The following is a 16,511-nucleotide window of genomic DNA, read 5'->3' on the forward strand; positions in this document are numbered from 1 at the left end:
ATACATCTCCGGTCCTTAAATAGCGTTTGTTAAGACACTCACAGCTCAACTAGATGAAACCGCCATTTAGCCGATAATCCCCCTTTCCAGAGACACAGGCTCTGCACGGCCAACCGCCAAACTCCCGAACAGAGTGTAAGGGAATGCGGTAAATCCACAAACATAAAATCAGCCGAACTCCTTCCACGGCTAAAACAGACTAAATAAATCCTTCCAAGTAGCAATTCCCCCCCAAACACGAGACCAAACTCCGTCTTGAGGGTAAGACAGGAATCTGTTTAATGAGGGCTACCTGCCCGGTCTTTATGCAGGTCTCCCACCTGGTGGACACTCCCTTAGGGGACCAGATGGGAGACTGGGACATATGTTGTACAGTAGCCAATCGCAGGGGCCCAGGTGTAAACACTCCCCTTTAGATGAGTAAATCCCTCCTCTCTATCCTGGATATAATTGGGAAGGAATCCAATTATCTCCAGGGATAGAGTCAAATCGCCATTTTATACACGACTGTAAAAACACATAAAAATATATAACTACACAAATACCGAATACATGGGCTTCGTGTAACGTATCCCCAGATAGCCTGGATCTGAGTGCATATTTATACCGAATAGCACTCAGATCCAATGCGCACAGTTCAATCGCCATGGAGTCAAAGCCTTTCATATGTCTTTCGGTAGACGATTGACTCCATGGGATGGCTATCTGGGTTAAGTCCATGCGTATGATCCAAACTCCCGAACGGACCGGTGTTCATATGCCTCGACGAAAACGAAAGTCGATCGGTAGTTTCAGCGGTGTTCGGTAGATAAAGTGGCCGTTTATAGTTCCATAGAATCTTCGCCAAACACCGCTGGTCTTTCGAGTGTTTAAAATGGCCGCCGCCTCGTGGTCGGCATACGAACGACAACCACCCTGCATACGGTTAGAATGGAGAGGTGTCTGCGGTTAACCACAACGTTCTAATTGGGGCCAAGAGGTTAACCAGCAGCACACTTCTCTCCTGGGTGGCCGTCTGTTCGGTAGTTTTAATCTGTATATTCTGAAACACACAAACAGGGGCATACGGACAGGCAATTACACGAAAAAGGGGCATGCTAAAATACTCTTAAATGGGACATGGACACAGCGTAAAAATTAAAAGTTTGGAAAAAACTGGAATGACTGTGTCTCAAATGTGCCCCTTCCATGTCCACATATACCTGGAAAAGGTACATATGGGGGTATTGCTGTACTCAAGACGACATAGCTGAGAAACATATGAAGTATTATACAGTCGAAGCACGCATAAGCTTTGCAAAATATACTGTGCAAACTCACTTTCTGTGTCAAAAAGGCAGAAAAAATGCTTATTACCACTACACTTAGCACAAGCTAGCGGAAAAATTATCCCTCACTAAGGTTCAAAATATGCCTTTTGACATACCCTGGGATGTCTTCTTTAAGAAATGGTATGCCTTTATGGTGTAGTTGTAATATGTAGCCTGCTCAAGTGCTTCAAAGTTGGACATGGACGCATCAAAACCTGAACTTGTCACGTCTCTTTTACAGCACTGTAACTTCACAAAATAGTGTCTAGGTCATACATAGGGCATATTGTTTTACTCAGAAGATGTAACTGAGCTTACTTTGGGGATTTTTATGACAGTATGGTACATATTAAGTGTAAGAATGCAACATATATGTAAAAATGCTATTTTCCCCCCCTCACCACAGACATTGACAGAAATTGGTGAAAAAATGGTGACAAGTTAAGGCACAATATACACCATATAAGATACCCTGGGGTGTCTGCTGTATCAAATGAAAGCCCTTTGTGGGGTTATTTGAACAGTCACACTGCTATAATACCCAAAAATGAGACATAGGCCCGTCAAATCCATCTACGAAAATTCTAACTATAGAAACTGAAATAGCCTTGTCTTATATGGAATTGTAGCTTTACAGAAACGTGCCAAAGGCATACAATAGGGGTATCATTATACTCAGCAGATGTAGCCGAACACAATATGGGGTTCTGTGCAGGAATAGCACACACAAGCTTTACGAAATACACATTACAAAAACCTTGTTATATGTGTATATGCCAAAATAAAGAAAAAACACAATTTTACTCCAATATGTAGCAGAGATTGGCAATGAAATGGCTACGTAAAAAGTGTCAAACTACAAGGAATAAAATAAAATTTCAGTTGGTATGTTTGTCTTGTAGTTTTAGTAGCCATCACAGAAAAAAATTGCCACACAAAAGTATATATTTATATAAAGTAGACATAACAGGCTATTAAGTTAAGTTAATAGCCTGTTATGTCTACTTTATATAAATATATACTTTTGTGTGGCAATTTGTTTCTGTGATGGCTACTAAAACTACAAGATAAACATACCAACTGAAATTTTATTTTAGTCCTTGTATTTTGTGACCTGTAACTTTCAAAATAAGCTGAAATCCTATACATCTCATGTACTCTATAAATCAAGACACATAAATGAATTTATTTTGAATTATATTTTCTAAGCTGGGTATATTATGCACACATTATTATTGCCAAAACTGTGAAAAACAATATTTTTTTTGTTTTTTCTTTCAATTTCTTGGCATTCTTTTATAATTAATGAGAATGTATCTATGTATATGTGACATCAAATTAAAGCCCTGTTTGCACCCTAAAAACTATGTATAATGTGTGTTGGTGCAATAAATTACAGAGATGCAAATTGTGTTTGAACACAAACAGCAAAAAATGCAAAAGTGGCTTGTGACCTTAAGCGTAAGACAAGCTTCTGAAGCTGTGTCCTTAAGGGGTTAATTATCAGGATGGGGGAAGGGGGATTTAACATGAAACACAGAAACACTTAATAGGAGATATTTATGATGACAAGAGTACCAAGCCTGAACCACAGATGTATCACCAAAAATAATACCAGGCAGGTAAATGTCTGAAATATAAAAAAAAAAAGCTCACATTGACTCTATTGAAATTTTACTAAAATGTAAATTTTAGAGACCTGACAAAAAGGAAATGTGTAATCTCTGTCTTAGCCATAAATCTAGTGGTAAAGGGCACAGAAGAAGCCAGGGTCCCTTATTCAGTGTAAAACTGCCTAAAAATGGTTTAGTAGTTAGTGGAGAGCCTGCAGGTACTATAACAAATTCAGTGGTAAAAGTTCCACCACTATAACTAGCACAATCAATAAATTGTGCTAGTAGTTTTGTGCCAGCATAGACTTAATGCCGAAAAATTGATTGACAGAGCAAAAAGAATGGACTGCTCACAGGCCATAAAAATGACAGCACATGTGCTGTGGTTGCTATAGTAACTCCCTGGTAGAGCTGGCTAGGAAGACTCTGCAAGCGCTAGCTAGGGAGTATAGGAATGGGGTCCCTCCGTTTAGGTGCCGGCATGCTGACAACAAAGCCAGCACGCTGCCATCACGGAAGAGTTTTGCCGTGTTGTTTAAAGACGTGTAACACCCATAAACATCTGTATAACCAAAATTTGTTTTGCCACATGATAGAAACATGGCTGCCGTAGTAAAACCAAGGAAAATAAATAAAATTATGGTTCTGCAATACCAATACATACACAAAAAAAATTGTCCAGCAACCAACTTGACAATTATTGGATCGCTTGAGATGGACTGACACTTTAAAGTAACTATAGTCAACTATACCATGTTATAATCTGCAAGCTGACCCTGATGTTCCTTGATTTCAAGAGCAAGAACCTCAGCCCTGGAAACAAAAACACACAAAAAAAACAGATGAAAAATTGATTGCAATATCAAAACGTTGCTTTATTTCTCTGTGAAAGAAATAGGATATGCAGTAGTAAGATATATTATTATTATTATTATTGGCATTTATTCGGGGTCAACTGATTCTGCAGTGCTTTACAATATTATATAGGTGGAAATGAAACAATAAATGAGACAATCACAAAATGTTATAGATCATGTTCAAAAGAGCTTACAATCTACACATATGCATACATAAATACAGGTAACTTACCTTTTCTCATAAGATAGATACACAGAATTCTCCTGGTTGTAGTTGTCAATCTCTTTTTTTAGTTTGCTCATTTCTGTTGTAAGTTCAGTAACCTTGCTCCTGCAATTAATGAATGTGCAGGCCATATATAAATATTTGCAACAGTATAGATAACTGAGATAAAAATCATTATCACTCAGTAATATAGAGAGATGCACATTGCACAGATCACACAGATTCTTACTAACTAGGTAAATGTTTTTGCTTGCTTATGGAATTCCAGTTTACTTGTTTAGGTAAGAGGTTTAAAAATATATATATAAATAAATAAAATAAAAAAGAAAGAAAGAAACAAGTTGATGTTCTTACCATTACATTAGTACAGAAGACATACAGAATTTTCACTCGCCAATAGATTATTGAAAATTTAGCCATGTACAGTAGAAATTCAGCACTGGTGAGTGTGGTCCCTCCAGGCTTACACTGGCAAGTAACTTTTAAGGCCTGGCTAGTTGTGCAGGACTTCAAATATTAAGTTCTCCATAGAGACATAAAAGAAATCTAGCCTACCGACACTGTGTGACCTAGATTTTGCTAAATGGCTTGCTAACGGCTATGGTCCCAATAAACAACTGCATGCTTATCTCTTGACTTATGGAGCAAGTGACTTGGGGGTACTAGACCTGTTCATGCTGAACCAAAAATGTCCACCACTCTTGTATACAACTTACAGGAGCTGGCAATGGCCTCCTTGGTGACATTGTCATATTTGCCGATTTTTAGCCAATTCAATGCGATTGGCTAAAATCGGCAAGGAGGCTGGATGGGGGCTGGGCCAAACGCTGTTTTGGCCAATCAGCACCTCCACATAGAGATGCATTGAATCAACGCATGTCTATGAGGAAAATTCAGTGTCCCCATGCATGGGGACACTGAACGGCAGTGCTACCTACTGTGCAGAACTGCCCTAGGAAGCACATTCAGTGGCCATATGAGGAGTGGCCATTTGGAGGTGTTCCTAGGGGGGATGTAAATACGGCCTTTTCTCTGAAAATACAGTGTTTGCATGGAAATGCCTGCATATAATGATTATACTCACCAAAACAACAACAACATTAAGCTGTAGTTGTTCTGGTGACTATAGTGTCATTTTAAGCTTTCAAAAAAGTTCTTGGATAGCTATCCATGAATGCAACATTTTTCCTGCTTCTGAAATAATACACTTTGGAGTTATTTGACTGTGCAATGCATAAAACCATTACAATAATGTTGTTTCCTTTCAAGCACTTTTTGCATTTCAGATAATATAAAGTTGTCTGTTTCCCCATAACAAAATATTTACATAAGTCTGCTTTAATGGAGTCAAACCATTCTAAAATGCATTTACTGCTTACAGTGTGTGTGTGTACCAGGAACTTCTATCACCATAACCACTACAGCACAATGCTGTGATTATGGTGCCTGGAGTGTTCCTTAACAGACAACTGTCAACTTAAAATATGTTTTAGTATAATAATCCTTTCATTAAGTCTTGAAAGGAAATATATTTTTTTAAATTGGGACTTTTTTAAGATTAGCCAATTTCTTTTCCCCTACCCCCCACCCCCAGTAAAATTAACATATCTTAAATGCTTTCATGCAAATCATATTTCTCACATACCGAAGAAGTCCTAAGAAGTATGATTTGTCCAAAATCTGTCTTTGGGGTCCTGAAAAATAAAATTAAAGAGAATAATTATGCATTCTTTATTTATTATAGTTTTGATGTGTGTCAGTAATTGCGAGCATCTGGGAGTGAATTAGTAAGTGTGTCTGACTTCGGACCACACATAGGTAGGACTCTGCACAGGGGAAACCTCTCAATTCCTCTATGCAGATGGGATGATTTCAAGTGCTCACCAACTCAGAATTATTATTTTGTTTTAATATGGAAAATGTTAAATGCTTTAAAGTATTTAGTTTTTTTTGTTTTTTGTTTTATTTAAAGAGCCTACCACACTCTCATAGACATGCATAGACTCCCCCTCCCCCCCCAAATGCAGAGGGTTGCTATTTATTTCATAAGTGTCTTTTACAACAAATATTAATATTAATTTATATTTTAATATTAAAAAAGTTATAATATTAGTAATTTACAGGAATTCTACACTTGCCCACCTGTTAAAGTACAAAGTAGGCCATCTTACAAATAAGAATCAAACTGTGCTCAGTTCTGAAAAAGTTTCATGATCTAAAGTAGCGTTTGTGTCGGTCAAATCTTATTATAGCATTTAGTTACCATATATAAAACTACATAAGTGTTTTCCACTATATAAATAAATAACTCATTGAATAATACATATAACAAATAGTGCATGTGGGTTTCAAAAGGGTAAACAGAGGGGCGGAGCTTAACAACCGAGACAAGCGGTCGCACTATTCTGGAGCTCCGAGACCCAAACAAGCAAAACCGGACGAAATCCCAACTAACCTGCAACCAGGCCACGGCAAAAACCCTCGACCTACACCCCAACAAGATGGGTCGCAAAACCGGCAAAAAAAAAAACAGGGAAAAACAACCCGGGACTCACCATAGGAGACATGTGGCGGCAGGCCCGAGACGCGAACGAAGCCAACATGGCGGCACTCCATGGAGGCTGCTCGGACTTCTCCGATGACCTCTCAGGTGAGGAATACCTACCGACCCACACAGTAGGGCGGCCCTCACCACCGACCAACGCCACACAGGACTCCACACCAGTGACAGTAGCGATCCTTAAGCAAATGCTAACGGATCATCACAATGACATCCATAAGGAGATCGCTGCACTGAGGGGGTATCTAAAGGGGGTGACCAGCCGCCTAACTACACTAGAGAACGAACCGAAACTAACTCAGAAGACATAAGGGAGCTCAAACGCACGGTGCAGGAGCTGCGACTGCAACAACGCTCTCACGACTACCGCATGGCCATTAGCGAAGATGCCAGGCGGTGTAACAATCTTAAACTCAGGGGGCTCCCAGAGGGCACCACAGATGCAGGCCTACCACAGACCGTCAAACGCCTGCTCACGATGATACTGCCACCGGCACAAGCAGAGCACATTCACCCAGAACACATCTTCAGAATCCCAAAGTCACCAAAGGCGCCCACTGGGTCCACCAGGGACACCATCATAGTTCTCCGGAAAGGTTCCGACAAAATGGCGATACTAGACGACCTGCGGGGCAAGGCGCCCCCACAGTTTGACGGCAGGACTCTGCATTTCTACGCAGACCTCTCCAACGGCACCCTAGCTTGCGACCATCTCACACCCTCACGGTCCAACAGGGACCTGACTCGCATCAGATACGGGACTTATGTGACGCGGCACCACTCCTACAATCCTTAGGCCTAACTATGGACTCCATCACACCAAAAGGCCAGCAGAGCCAAGCTTCCCCACAACACAGTTGGGACCCAACCAGGACTGTCCCGTTCGTCCCGCAGGGCCTCACACCGGACCCATACGCTACCATCACCACTTGAATAGTGATGGGCTACCACAGGGACTATCGGCTCCGACGACAAGCACGCATATGGTAGTTGAAATATACCTGTTCATTCTTGTCCTCAGGTTTTCCAGGGGGCCTGCTTCGGCACATTTCGCACTCTGGAACTCTACCCATGGTTGGCATCGATTGTACCGGGACACTTGGACAGAGCAACACCATACCCACGTTACGCTTGCTTACTCACTGACCCAGTTGGACCCAATCACACAGATTAAGCACCGTATGTCTTCACGCTGCTCCATACGCACTTGCCTTCTTCTTATTTTATTAAGCATACCGCACTTCGAAAAATGTGATCACCCATAAATATAAGATTCCATGCCAGATTGCTGTTTACTATACATATAGCCCACCTGTTACTTTTATTTGGCCAGACTTCACACAACTGTTCTATTTATTTTATTCTCTTACTCTTTTTCATTTACATGTAAGCGGCAAATCAGCTCCTTATCAAGTACTAATTTACCTGTACTGGCATGACTTAACTGTACACCACAACTAACTCAACTAAGACTTGCTCACTTTGCTGGGTAGGTTTGTGGCACTGTGTCGACCAGCTCCGCAGGGCTGGTGGGCACCCTGGCATGCCTATCACAGCGACACTCATACTACACCCCACACCTACACTAGCATAAGATATTTTACGCAGTCACTCCACACACCAGTAAGCTACATCACACTCAACGGCTAACTAACTTCAGAAGATCACTCCTCCCCTCTCTCTGTTGCATTGTACATACACACCTCTATGCATTCTCACTAAGAGGGAGTACACTACATGTCTCATCTGCTTGCTACCTCACCGTTGAACATAGCTTACACATGTCCAGCCTCATACCCTACTTAACTTCCCGGTGATACCGCAATTAGATACTTTTGAGCAGACTACAAGATATTGAATGCTCTGGGATTAACAGGCATGTTTTATGTTGAGCATACGTATGTTCCCGCAGCTGAGGCGCAGTAATCACACAGGTCGTTGAAAGCTTACCTATTACGTAACCTAACTGAAATAAAATGTTGTTAAAAAATAAGCGACTAATCTCTAACAGTTTCAGAACTTATATTTTGCAATGCACCAGCTCTTAAGCGACTATTACCTGCACCTCCTATTGTTGGCACAGTTAGATCAACCAGGTCACTATGCCGTATACTCATAGACCCACGCTATGCACGTCGCTTCTGCTTTATACCAATTGTGTGATTATCCCTAGTAGGGCTTCTGTATTTCGTTATTTTATGTTATCTTAGTTTAACTTATTGTTAGCTCACAGGCATGTCACTCTCCATTGATGTCTTATTGGATTTTACCTTTTCTCAGACCTCTCATACTGCTTACCATACCGATCCTACACAAATTGTAGCTGTATTGAGAGAGACAAACATGGGGGGCTCGTTATACTAGTCATTTAGTTTTACTAACTAATCACCTGTCTGCCTAACAGAGGCATTTAACACTTCATGGGCCTGCTGTACCCTGTGACTGCTCAGCCAGCACTGTTTTTCGCCCAGTCTAATATACCCAAGCCTCTAATATGCAGTGGTAGTACACAACCGTACACAGAAACACAAACTTACCTCACCCACACACACACTACACTGCAGTAACTGTTAATCAATGTTTAATCCATGTTATAAATGCTAGAACCGCCATGTGTACACTGTTTTTAACAAAGAGACCCCACAATGACCCATCACTGCAGTCATACTAAGCTAGCCTGTAATAAGCGTTTTCAATGTTTCATTGTTTTCTAACTAATTCGCCACATAATCTTTATGTCGAACACAAATGTGCATTGTTGTTTATCTTTGCCCCACAAGTGTTACAATGATGTATATATGTTCATCTTGCACCAGATGATGGGGCAGCGCAAACCTGTTTATTATCTTCTACTTTTTTTTATTTTTTTCAATGTGAGACCTGCCTAGATCATTAGACATACCTATGTAACGAATATAATTTTTAAAAAATGTGCAAGTTCTCAGCCACTGCTCTACATATCTATGTTTTCCATATTACTCCACGCTGTTGTGGCGCATGACTATGTTCTGTACTCACCTGCACAACAAAAATAAAGAATTTCAAAAGGGTAAACAGATATAATGCATAAACAACTTTATATATATGCATGCTTGCACATGACAGAGGAGACAGGAAAGAAAAAGAAGATCTCCACATTCTGAATTTAATCACATGCAAGAGATTAGTTTTTTCTCTCAAATATTTTATCTTTGCCTTTTGCATGCGTTCCTATAAGCTTTGAGTGCATAAAATATGGTTACACAAGCAGTTTTGAGCCTTGACCAAATATTTATTAATATAACAGTAGTGAAGATTAACACAAAGTAAAAAAAAAAAATACTGATTTCAGAAAGGAATTATGGCTTGCCCCCTTGGTGTGTTAGGCGAACATTCACACAAGACACTAATCTTATTCGGGGGCTAAGTGGCACTTATTTTGGCACTTATCAATCCAAAAGAGTGTTCACAGATAATGAACAGGATTTTCAAAAATACAAGCATCTGAAGCAGTGAAAACTAATTCATAGGCCTCATTGTTGGGTCTCAAGGTTCTATTTTTTTCCATTGCCTGCTTGTATTTTTAAACATGTTCAAATAAAGGCTGGATTTTATTTAAAGTCGCTCTGTCACTTTTGAGCTTTTCATAAAGGTCTAATTTTTATGGAAAGCTGTTTTGACTGTATTTAAATTTCTTTGAAGTTCCAGCATAATCAAAAGACATTTGTAAGACAAAGTTGGGACATTTTAAGTTAAAGGGACACAATAGTCACAAAAACAACTTTAGCTTAATAAAGCAGTTTGTGTGTATAGATCACGCCCATGCAGTCTCACTGCTCAATTCTCTGCCGTTTAGGAGATAAAGGAACACTATAGTCACCTAAGTTACCGTATATACTCGAATATAAGCCGACCCGAATATAAGCCGAGGCCCCTAATTTTACCCCCAAAAACTGGGAAAACTTATTGACTCGAGTATAAGACTTGGGTGGGAAATGCAGCAGCTACTGGTAAATTTCTAAATAAAATTAGATCATAAAAAAATTACCGTATATTAATAGAATATTTATTTACAGTGTGTGTATATAATGAATGCAGTGTGTGCGTATGAGTGCAGTGCGTGTGTGTATGAGTGCAGTGCGTGTGTGTGTATGAGTGCAGTGCGTGTGTGTGTATGAGTGCAGTGTGTGTATGAATGCAGTGTGTGTGTGAGTGCAGTGTGTGTGTGAGTGCAGTGTGTGTATGAGAGCAGTGTGTGTATGAGTGCAGTGTGGGTGTATGAGTGCAGTGTGGGTGTATGAGTGCAGTGTGGGTGTATGAGTGCAGTGTGTGTGTATGAATGCAGTGTGTGTGTATGAATGCAGTGTGTGTGTGTATGAGTGCAGTGTGTGTGTATGAGTGCAGTGTGTGTGTATGAGTGCAGTGTGTGTGTATGAGTGCAGTGTGTGTGTATGAGTGCAGTGTGTGTATGAGTGCAGTGTGTGTATGAGTGCAGTGTGTGTGTATGAGTGCAGTGTGTGTATGAATGCAGTGTGAGTGTGTGTGATGCAGTGTGTGTATGAATGCAGTGTGAGTGTGTGTGATGCAGTGTGTGTTTGTGTATGTGTTGGGGGTTGGACTTTTGATTATTGTTATTTTATTATTTTAATCTTTTTTTTTTATATTATTTATTTATTTTATTAATTATTATTTTTATTTTTTTTGTTAAGAGTTATTTTTTTTAATTATTATAATATATATTTTTTTCGTCCCCCCTCCCTGCTTGATATATGGCAGGGAGGGGGGCTCTCCTTCCCTGGTGGTCCAGTGGTATTGGCAGTTCAGTGGGAGGGAGAGGGGGGCTGGCAGAGCTGTAACTTACCTGTCCTGCAGCTCCTGTCAGCTCCCTTCTCCTCCGCGCCGTCCGGTCAGCTCTTCTGTCAGCTCACACTGTAAGTCTCGTGAGAGCCGCACTATGACCCCGCGGCTCTCGCGAGACTTACACTGGGAGCTGACCGAGGTGCTGAACGGACCGCCGCGGAGGAGGAGGGAGCTGACAGGAGCTGCAGGAGAGGTAAGTTACAGCTCTGCCAGCCCCCACAGCCCCCAGTCTGTATTATGGCAATGCAAATTGCCATAATACAGACTATTGACTCGAGTATAAGCCGAGTTGGTTTTTTTCAGCACAAAAAACGTGCTTAAAAACTCGGCTTATACTCGAGTATATACGGTACTTTAGCTAAATAAAGCAGTTTTAGTGTATAGATCATTCCCCTGCAATTTCACTGCTCAATTCACTGTCATTAGGGAGTGAAATCACTTTGTTTCTGTTTATGCAGCGCTAGCCACACCTCCCCTGGCTATGATTGACAGAGCCTGCATGAAAAAAAAAAACTGGTTTCACTTTCAGATGTAATTTACCTTAAATAATTGTATCTCAATCTCTAAATTGAACTTTAATCACATACAGGAGGCTCTTGCAGGGTCTAGCAAGCTATTAACATAGCAGGGGATAAGAAAATCTTAATTAAACAGAACTTGCAATAAAGAAAGCCTAAATAGGGCTCTCTTTACAGGAAGTGTTTATGGAAGGCTGTGCAAGTCACATGCAGGGAGGTGTGACTAGGGTTCATAAACAAAGGGATTTAACTTCTAAATGGCAGAGCACTGAGCAGTGAGGCTGCAAGGGCATGTTCTATACACCAAAACTGCTTCATTAAGCTAAAGTTGTTAAGGTGACTTTAAATCACTTTGTGTATGCATAGAGAGTGTTCATTTAATAGAAATTGAACAAGCACAAGAAGCTCAAGTACCAGCATGAGAGTTCCTTGATAAGTGCTGAGCATGTGCATAAGGGCCAGCTCTCCAGAGCTTGGAGGAAGAACTACAAGCTCTCCTTTAAAGGAAAATTCTATCCTTAGGAATACAAACTTGTATTCCGAACACTAGAGTGTTATGCTAACAATTTATATCCAGGGCTCCCCTTAATTAAATTAAATAAAGCTTTTTAAACACCTTATTTCCCAGGCACACTGGACTCCCCTTGGCTGCCCTGTGCCCTCTGGCAGTGATTTTCAAAACTGATGGTCTCAGACAATCCAATACTTCCTCATACAGGAAGCTTCAAGAGGCTAGTGTGCATGCGCAGCAATCGCTGTGTTGTTGCACTTAGCCTTCCCTCATTGAGATTTATTACCTAAATGCATCTCTATGGACAGTGTTTGGCATCTCCATGCAGAAAAGGCAGTGTTTACACTGCTGAGCCTGCAGGAACAATCTCTTTGCCTCATAACCACTACAATAAGCTGTAGTGGTTCTAGTACCTCAAGTGTCCCTTCAAATCCCTGTATAAAACAAGGAACAGAGCATTGGAGTCTGGGACTGCAGGGGCAGTATTAGTGCACATAATTGCAATAAGATGACTGGAGATATTGAATAAAAGATGTAATAGATTTAGGTAGCAGGACAGTAGCAATGACTTAACGCACCACAAAGCCCCTCCATACTGACACCGCCCCGTACGTGAGAACCAGATGAGATACCAGCCCCGGACGGTAGACACCCCGTGTCCGACCTCAGTAACCACCACAGAGCGGGAGACGCTAGTGCTGGGGCAGACGGATGGGGGAGGCCAAGACCCGGTACTAGACTACAGAACTCTGTAAGATTTACTCGCACTGCACTCCCCGCAATAGTGGATATTGACTCGGGACTAGCCCCCCTATCTGACACCCGGTAGGTGAATGTACGCATGACTCACGTGTCCACCAAGGCTGAAGTTCAACGTGCTTACGACTGTGGCAATGTTGCATAAACCAATGTTAGACGCATGTTGCGCCTATGTCATCATTGTTCTGATGCAGACTGAGACCTGCGAGTCTCACCACATGTTCACGCATTACTTCCTGATACTGTACGGACTGCGCATAAATGCACTATTTACAAGATAATACATGTTATGTTGTGGCCTGCGTGTCACCGTTATATGACTCGCTTCCAACTATGATTGTTATGGTTTCATTCTGACGGGGCCTGCGTGTCCTAATTGATGCATACTTGACGAATTGAACGATTGCACAACTCAATAAAAGCGTATTTACAAAAAAAAAAAAAGATGTAATAGATATAATGAGGTAAAATGAAAAATAGAGTAAGGAAAAAATAAAATGGTACTTGATAAATTTTTTTCGCTTTATAGGGTTCTCCATTAAAGTGAGCATTGCCAGAAAATCAAAGTACATTTCAAAATTTCTGTCAAATTAGCCAAATTGAAAAATGTGAAATCTATTTTCAGTTTAGCTATTATGACCTTTAAATTAGAATTCAGTTTGATTCCCCAAGCAATTCTTACTGTGAATAACCCTACTCAATAGCCCTGATAGCTCTTTAATTACACGTAAATAAAAGTAGGGACTATTTATGGCAAATGTGATTTTTGGAAACATGTGGAACTTAAAGGAACACTATAGGGTCAGGAATAGAAATGTGTATTCCTGACCCTGTAGTGTTAAAACACTATTCAGCTTCACAATACATTTTCTCTGACAAAAGCCTGCAAGAACTGACTATATTCAAAAGAACAACTGTAGTTGTTCAGGTGACTATAGTGTCCAGTGCAAGGTAAAATATTAAATATAAATAAAGGCAAGTAGGCATTAAAACACAAGTGGCATAAAGGAAAAAAAACAAATGAAAACATGACTGCTGTATTAAGGGAAAAGAATGGAGAATGGAAGAGTGTAATGAACTGTTTAATATTTAATTTAATATTACATGCATTTTTAATTTTGGCAATTCATGACATCGCAATCGACTACCTTTTATTCCAGTTTTCATGCCACTCAAGCCTTGCTGGGTAACTGGACGGTCGGCTACTTTTATTTGAGATGACAGAACTCCTGGACCAATTGAACCTCCACGTGTACCAGGTCTAGCAGTGGTTGGAGGCATCTTAAGGGAAAAAAATGATTTACATGATACATTTTTTTTAATTTACATATTAAGGAATACCTAAAGCACCAAACCACTAAAGCCTACTATGGTGGTTATGGTCCCACAGTAAGATGTCAAACTGTTTGTTTGTTTTTAGCACCAAATTATATCCAAATTACTTGTGTCCTGTAATATGGACTAATATGCTTGGACATTTTACTTTTGTACAGCACCAGAGCACTCCTGGTACCATAAACACTAGAGTGGGCTGTAATTATTACAGTGCTTGGAATGTCACTTTAAGTCATAGACAAGCTCGAAACATTTTTTTTAAATAATCAGTGACATGTTGTGCCAAATATAATACTAGATAAGCATTCTTGACATAATGCTATGCAAACAAATGTGCTACATCTAATAAAAAGTTCCCCTAAACAACATTCATCTGGAAAAATAACATCCTGTCAGAACACACTTCTGTTAAATAGCCATATTAGCATAAAATCAATTCTTAAAGGAATACTAACGCATTAGGAATACAAACATGTATTCTTAATGCAATAGCATCCTTACAGCAAATTAGGTCACCCCCAATCAATGTTTGATGAATTGTAAGTATTACCGTAAATAATCGAGTATAAGTCAACCCGAATATAAGTTGAGACCCCTAATTTTACCCCAAAAAACTGGGAAAACGTATTGACTCGAGTATAGACTAGGGTGGGAAATGCAGCAGCTACTGGTAAATTTCTAAATAAAATTAGATCCCCAAAAAATTATATTAATTGAATATTTATTTACAGTGTGTGTATATAATGCAGTGTGTGTGTATGAATGAATGCAGTGTGTGTGTGTGTGTATGAATGCAGTGTGTGTGAGTGCAGTGTGTGTGTGTGTGTGTGTGTGTGTGTGTGAGTGAGTGCAGTATGTGTATGTGTATGTGTATGTGATGCAGAGCCTTGGCATTTTTTTAATATTATTATTATGGTTTTAATATTTTTTGTTTTATATTATTATTTTCATTTTTTTTTATTTTTTATATTATTTAAAATGTTATGTTATTTTTTTCCGGCCCCCCTCCCTGCTTGTTAGCTGGCCAGGGAGGGGGGCTCTCATTCCCTGGTGGTCCAGTGGCATTGGCTGTTCAGTGGAGGGGCTGGCAGAGAGCTGTTGCTTACCTTTCCTGCAGCTCCTGTCAGCTCCCTTCTCTCTCCTCCGGTCCGGTCAGCTCCCTCTGCAAGTCTCGTGCGGCGCTCTGACCCCGAGGCTCTCGCTAGACTTGCAGAGGGAGCTGACCGGACCGGAGGAGAGAGAAGGAAGCTGACAGGAGCTGCAGGAAAGGTAAGTAACAGCTCTTTGCCAGCCCCCAACAGGACCGCCGGGCCTGGCGGTCCTTGTCTGTATTATGGCAATGTAAGTTGCCATAATACAGACACTCACTCGAGTATAAGACGAGTTGGGGTTTTTCAGCACAAAAAATGTGCTGAAAAACTCGTCTTATACTCGAGTATATACGGTACTTACTTTTCAGTCCTCACTGATCTTCATAATTGTGCTATACCTCAGTGTAGATGATCTTAGGAAAATCATAGGCAAACATTGGGAGGCTAGTGCGCATGCATGACAAAATGCCACATTGCGCAAATCAAATGGTGTCTATGAGAGCATCTGATTTAATAGTTGAGTTTATTGGGATGGAAGCACCTCTAGTGGCTGTATGTATGTCAGCCAATGGAAGCACGTTAACCCTGCTATGTAAACATTTTGGATCCTACAGAACTAAAGGATCTCTAACAAACAGAAAAGAAAATATCCGCCACCTCCCCTCCACACTATCCCATGGCAATTTCCCCCAACCACCCTTCCATTTTTACGCTCATACATACACTCAGTAAATGTTTCTGTCCAAAGACAGTTACATCAACTTTACTATTCCGTATGTTGAATCTCTTACACTGTTGTTAACTGATATGATAATAAAAAACAAATTGAAAGAAAATCAGTCATGAATCGCTGTAATCTGCTTTAATGATATACACTATTCTACTAGTCACT

The 16,511-nt window shown here is 40.4% G+C and overlaps 1 protein-coding gene across 2 annotated transcripts in view; it reads right to left on the bottom strand.

Annotated features, from left to right (window-relative positions):
• Positions 1 to 16,511, bottom strand: part of IFT74 (intraflagellar transport 74) — a 145,418-nt gene that overhangs the window by 115,229 nt on the left and 13,678 nt on the right. For both annotated transcript variants that reach the window (XM_063455182.1, XM_063455181.1), the window contains exons 3-6: positions 14,342 to 14,474; positions 5,652 to 5,700; positions 4,013 to 4,111; positions 3,676 to 3,736 (exon numbers count right to left, since the gene is read on the bottom strand). In XM_063455182.1, the coding sequence (XP_063311252.1) occupies positions 3,676 to 3,736; positions 4,013 to 4,111; positions 5,652 to 5,700; positions 14,342 to 14,474 (342 nt within the window). The remainder of the gene's footprint in view (positions 1 to 3,675; positions 3,737 to 4,012; positions 4,112 to 5,651; positions 5,701 to 14,341; positions 14,475 to 16,511) is intronic.

The sequence above is a fragment of the Pelobates fuscus genome, chromosome 5, assembly GCF_036172605.1.
Source record: "Pelobates fuscus isolate aPelFus1 chromosome 5, aPelFus1.pri, whole genome shotgun sequence".
In the NCBI taxonomy this organism is placed as follows: domain Eukaryota; kingdom Metazoa; phylum Chordata; class Amphibia; order Anura; family Pelobatidae; genus Pelobates; species Pelobates fuscus.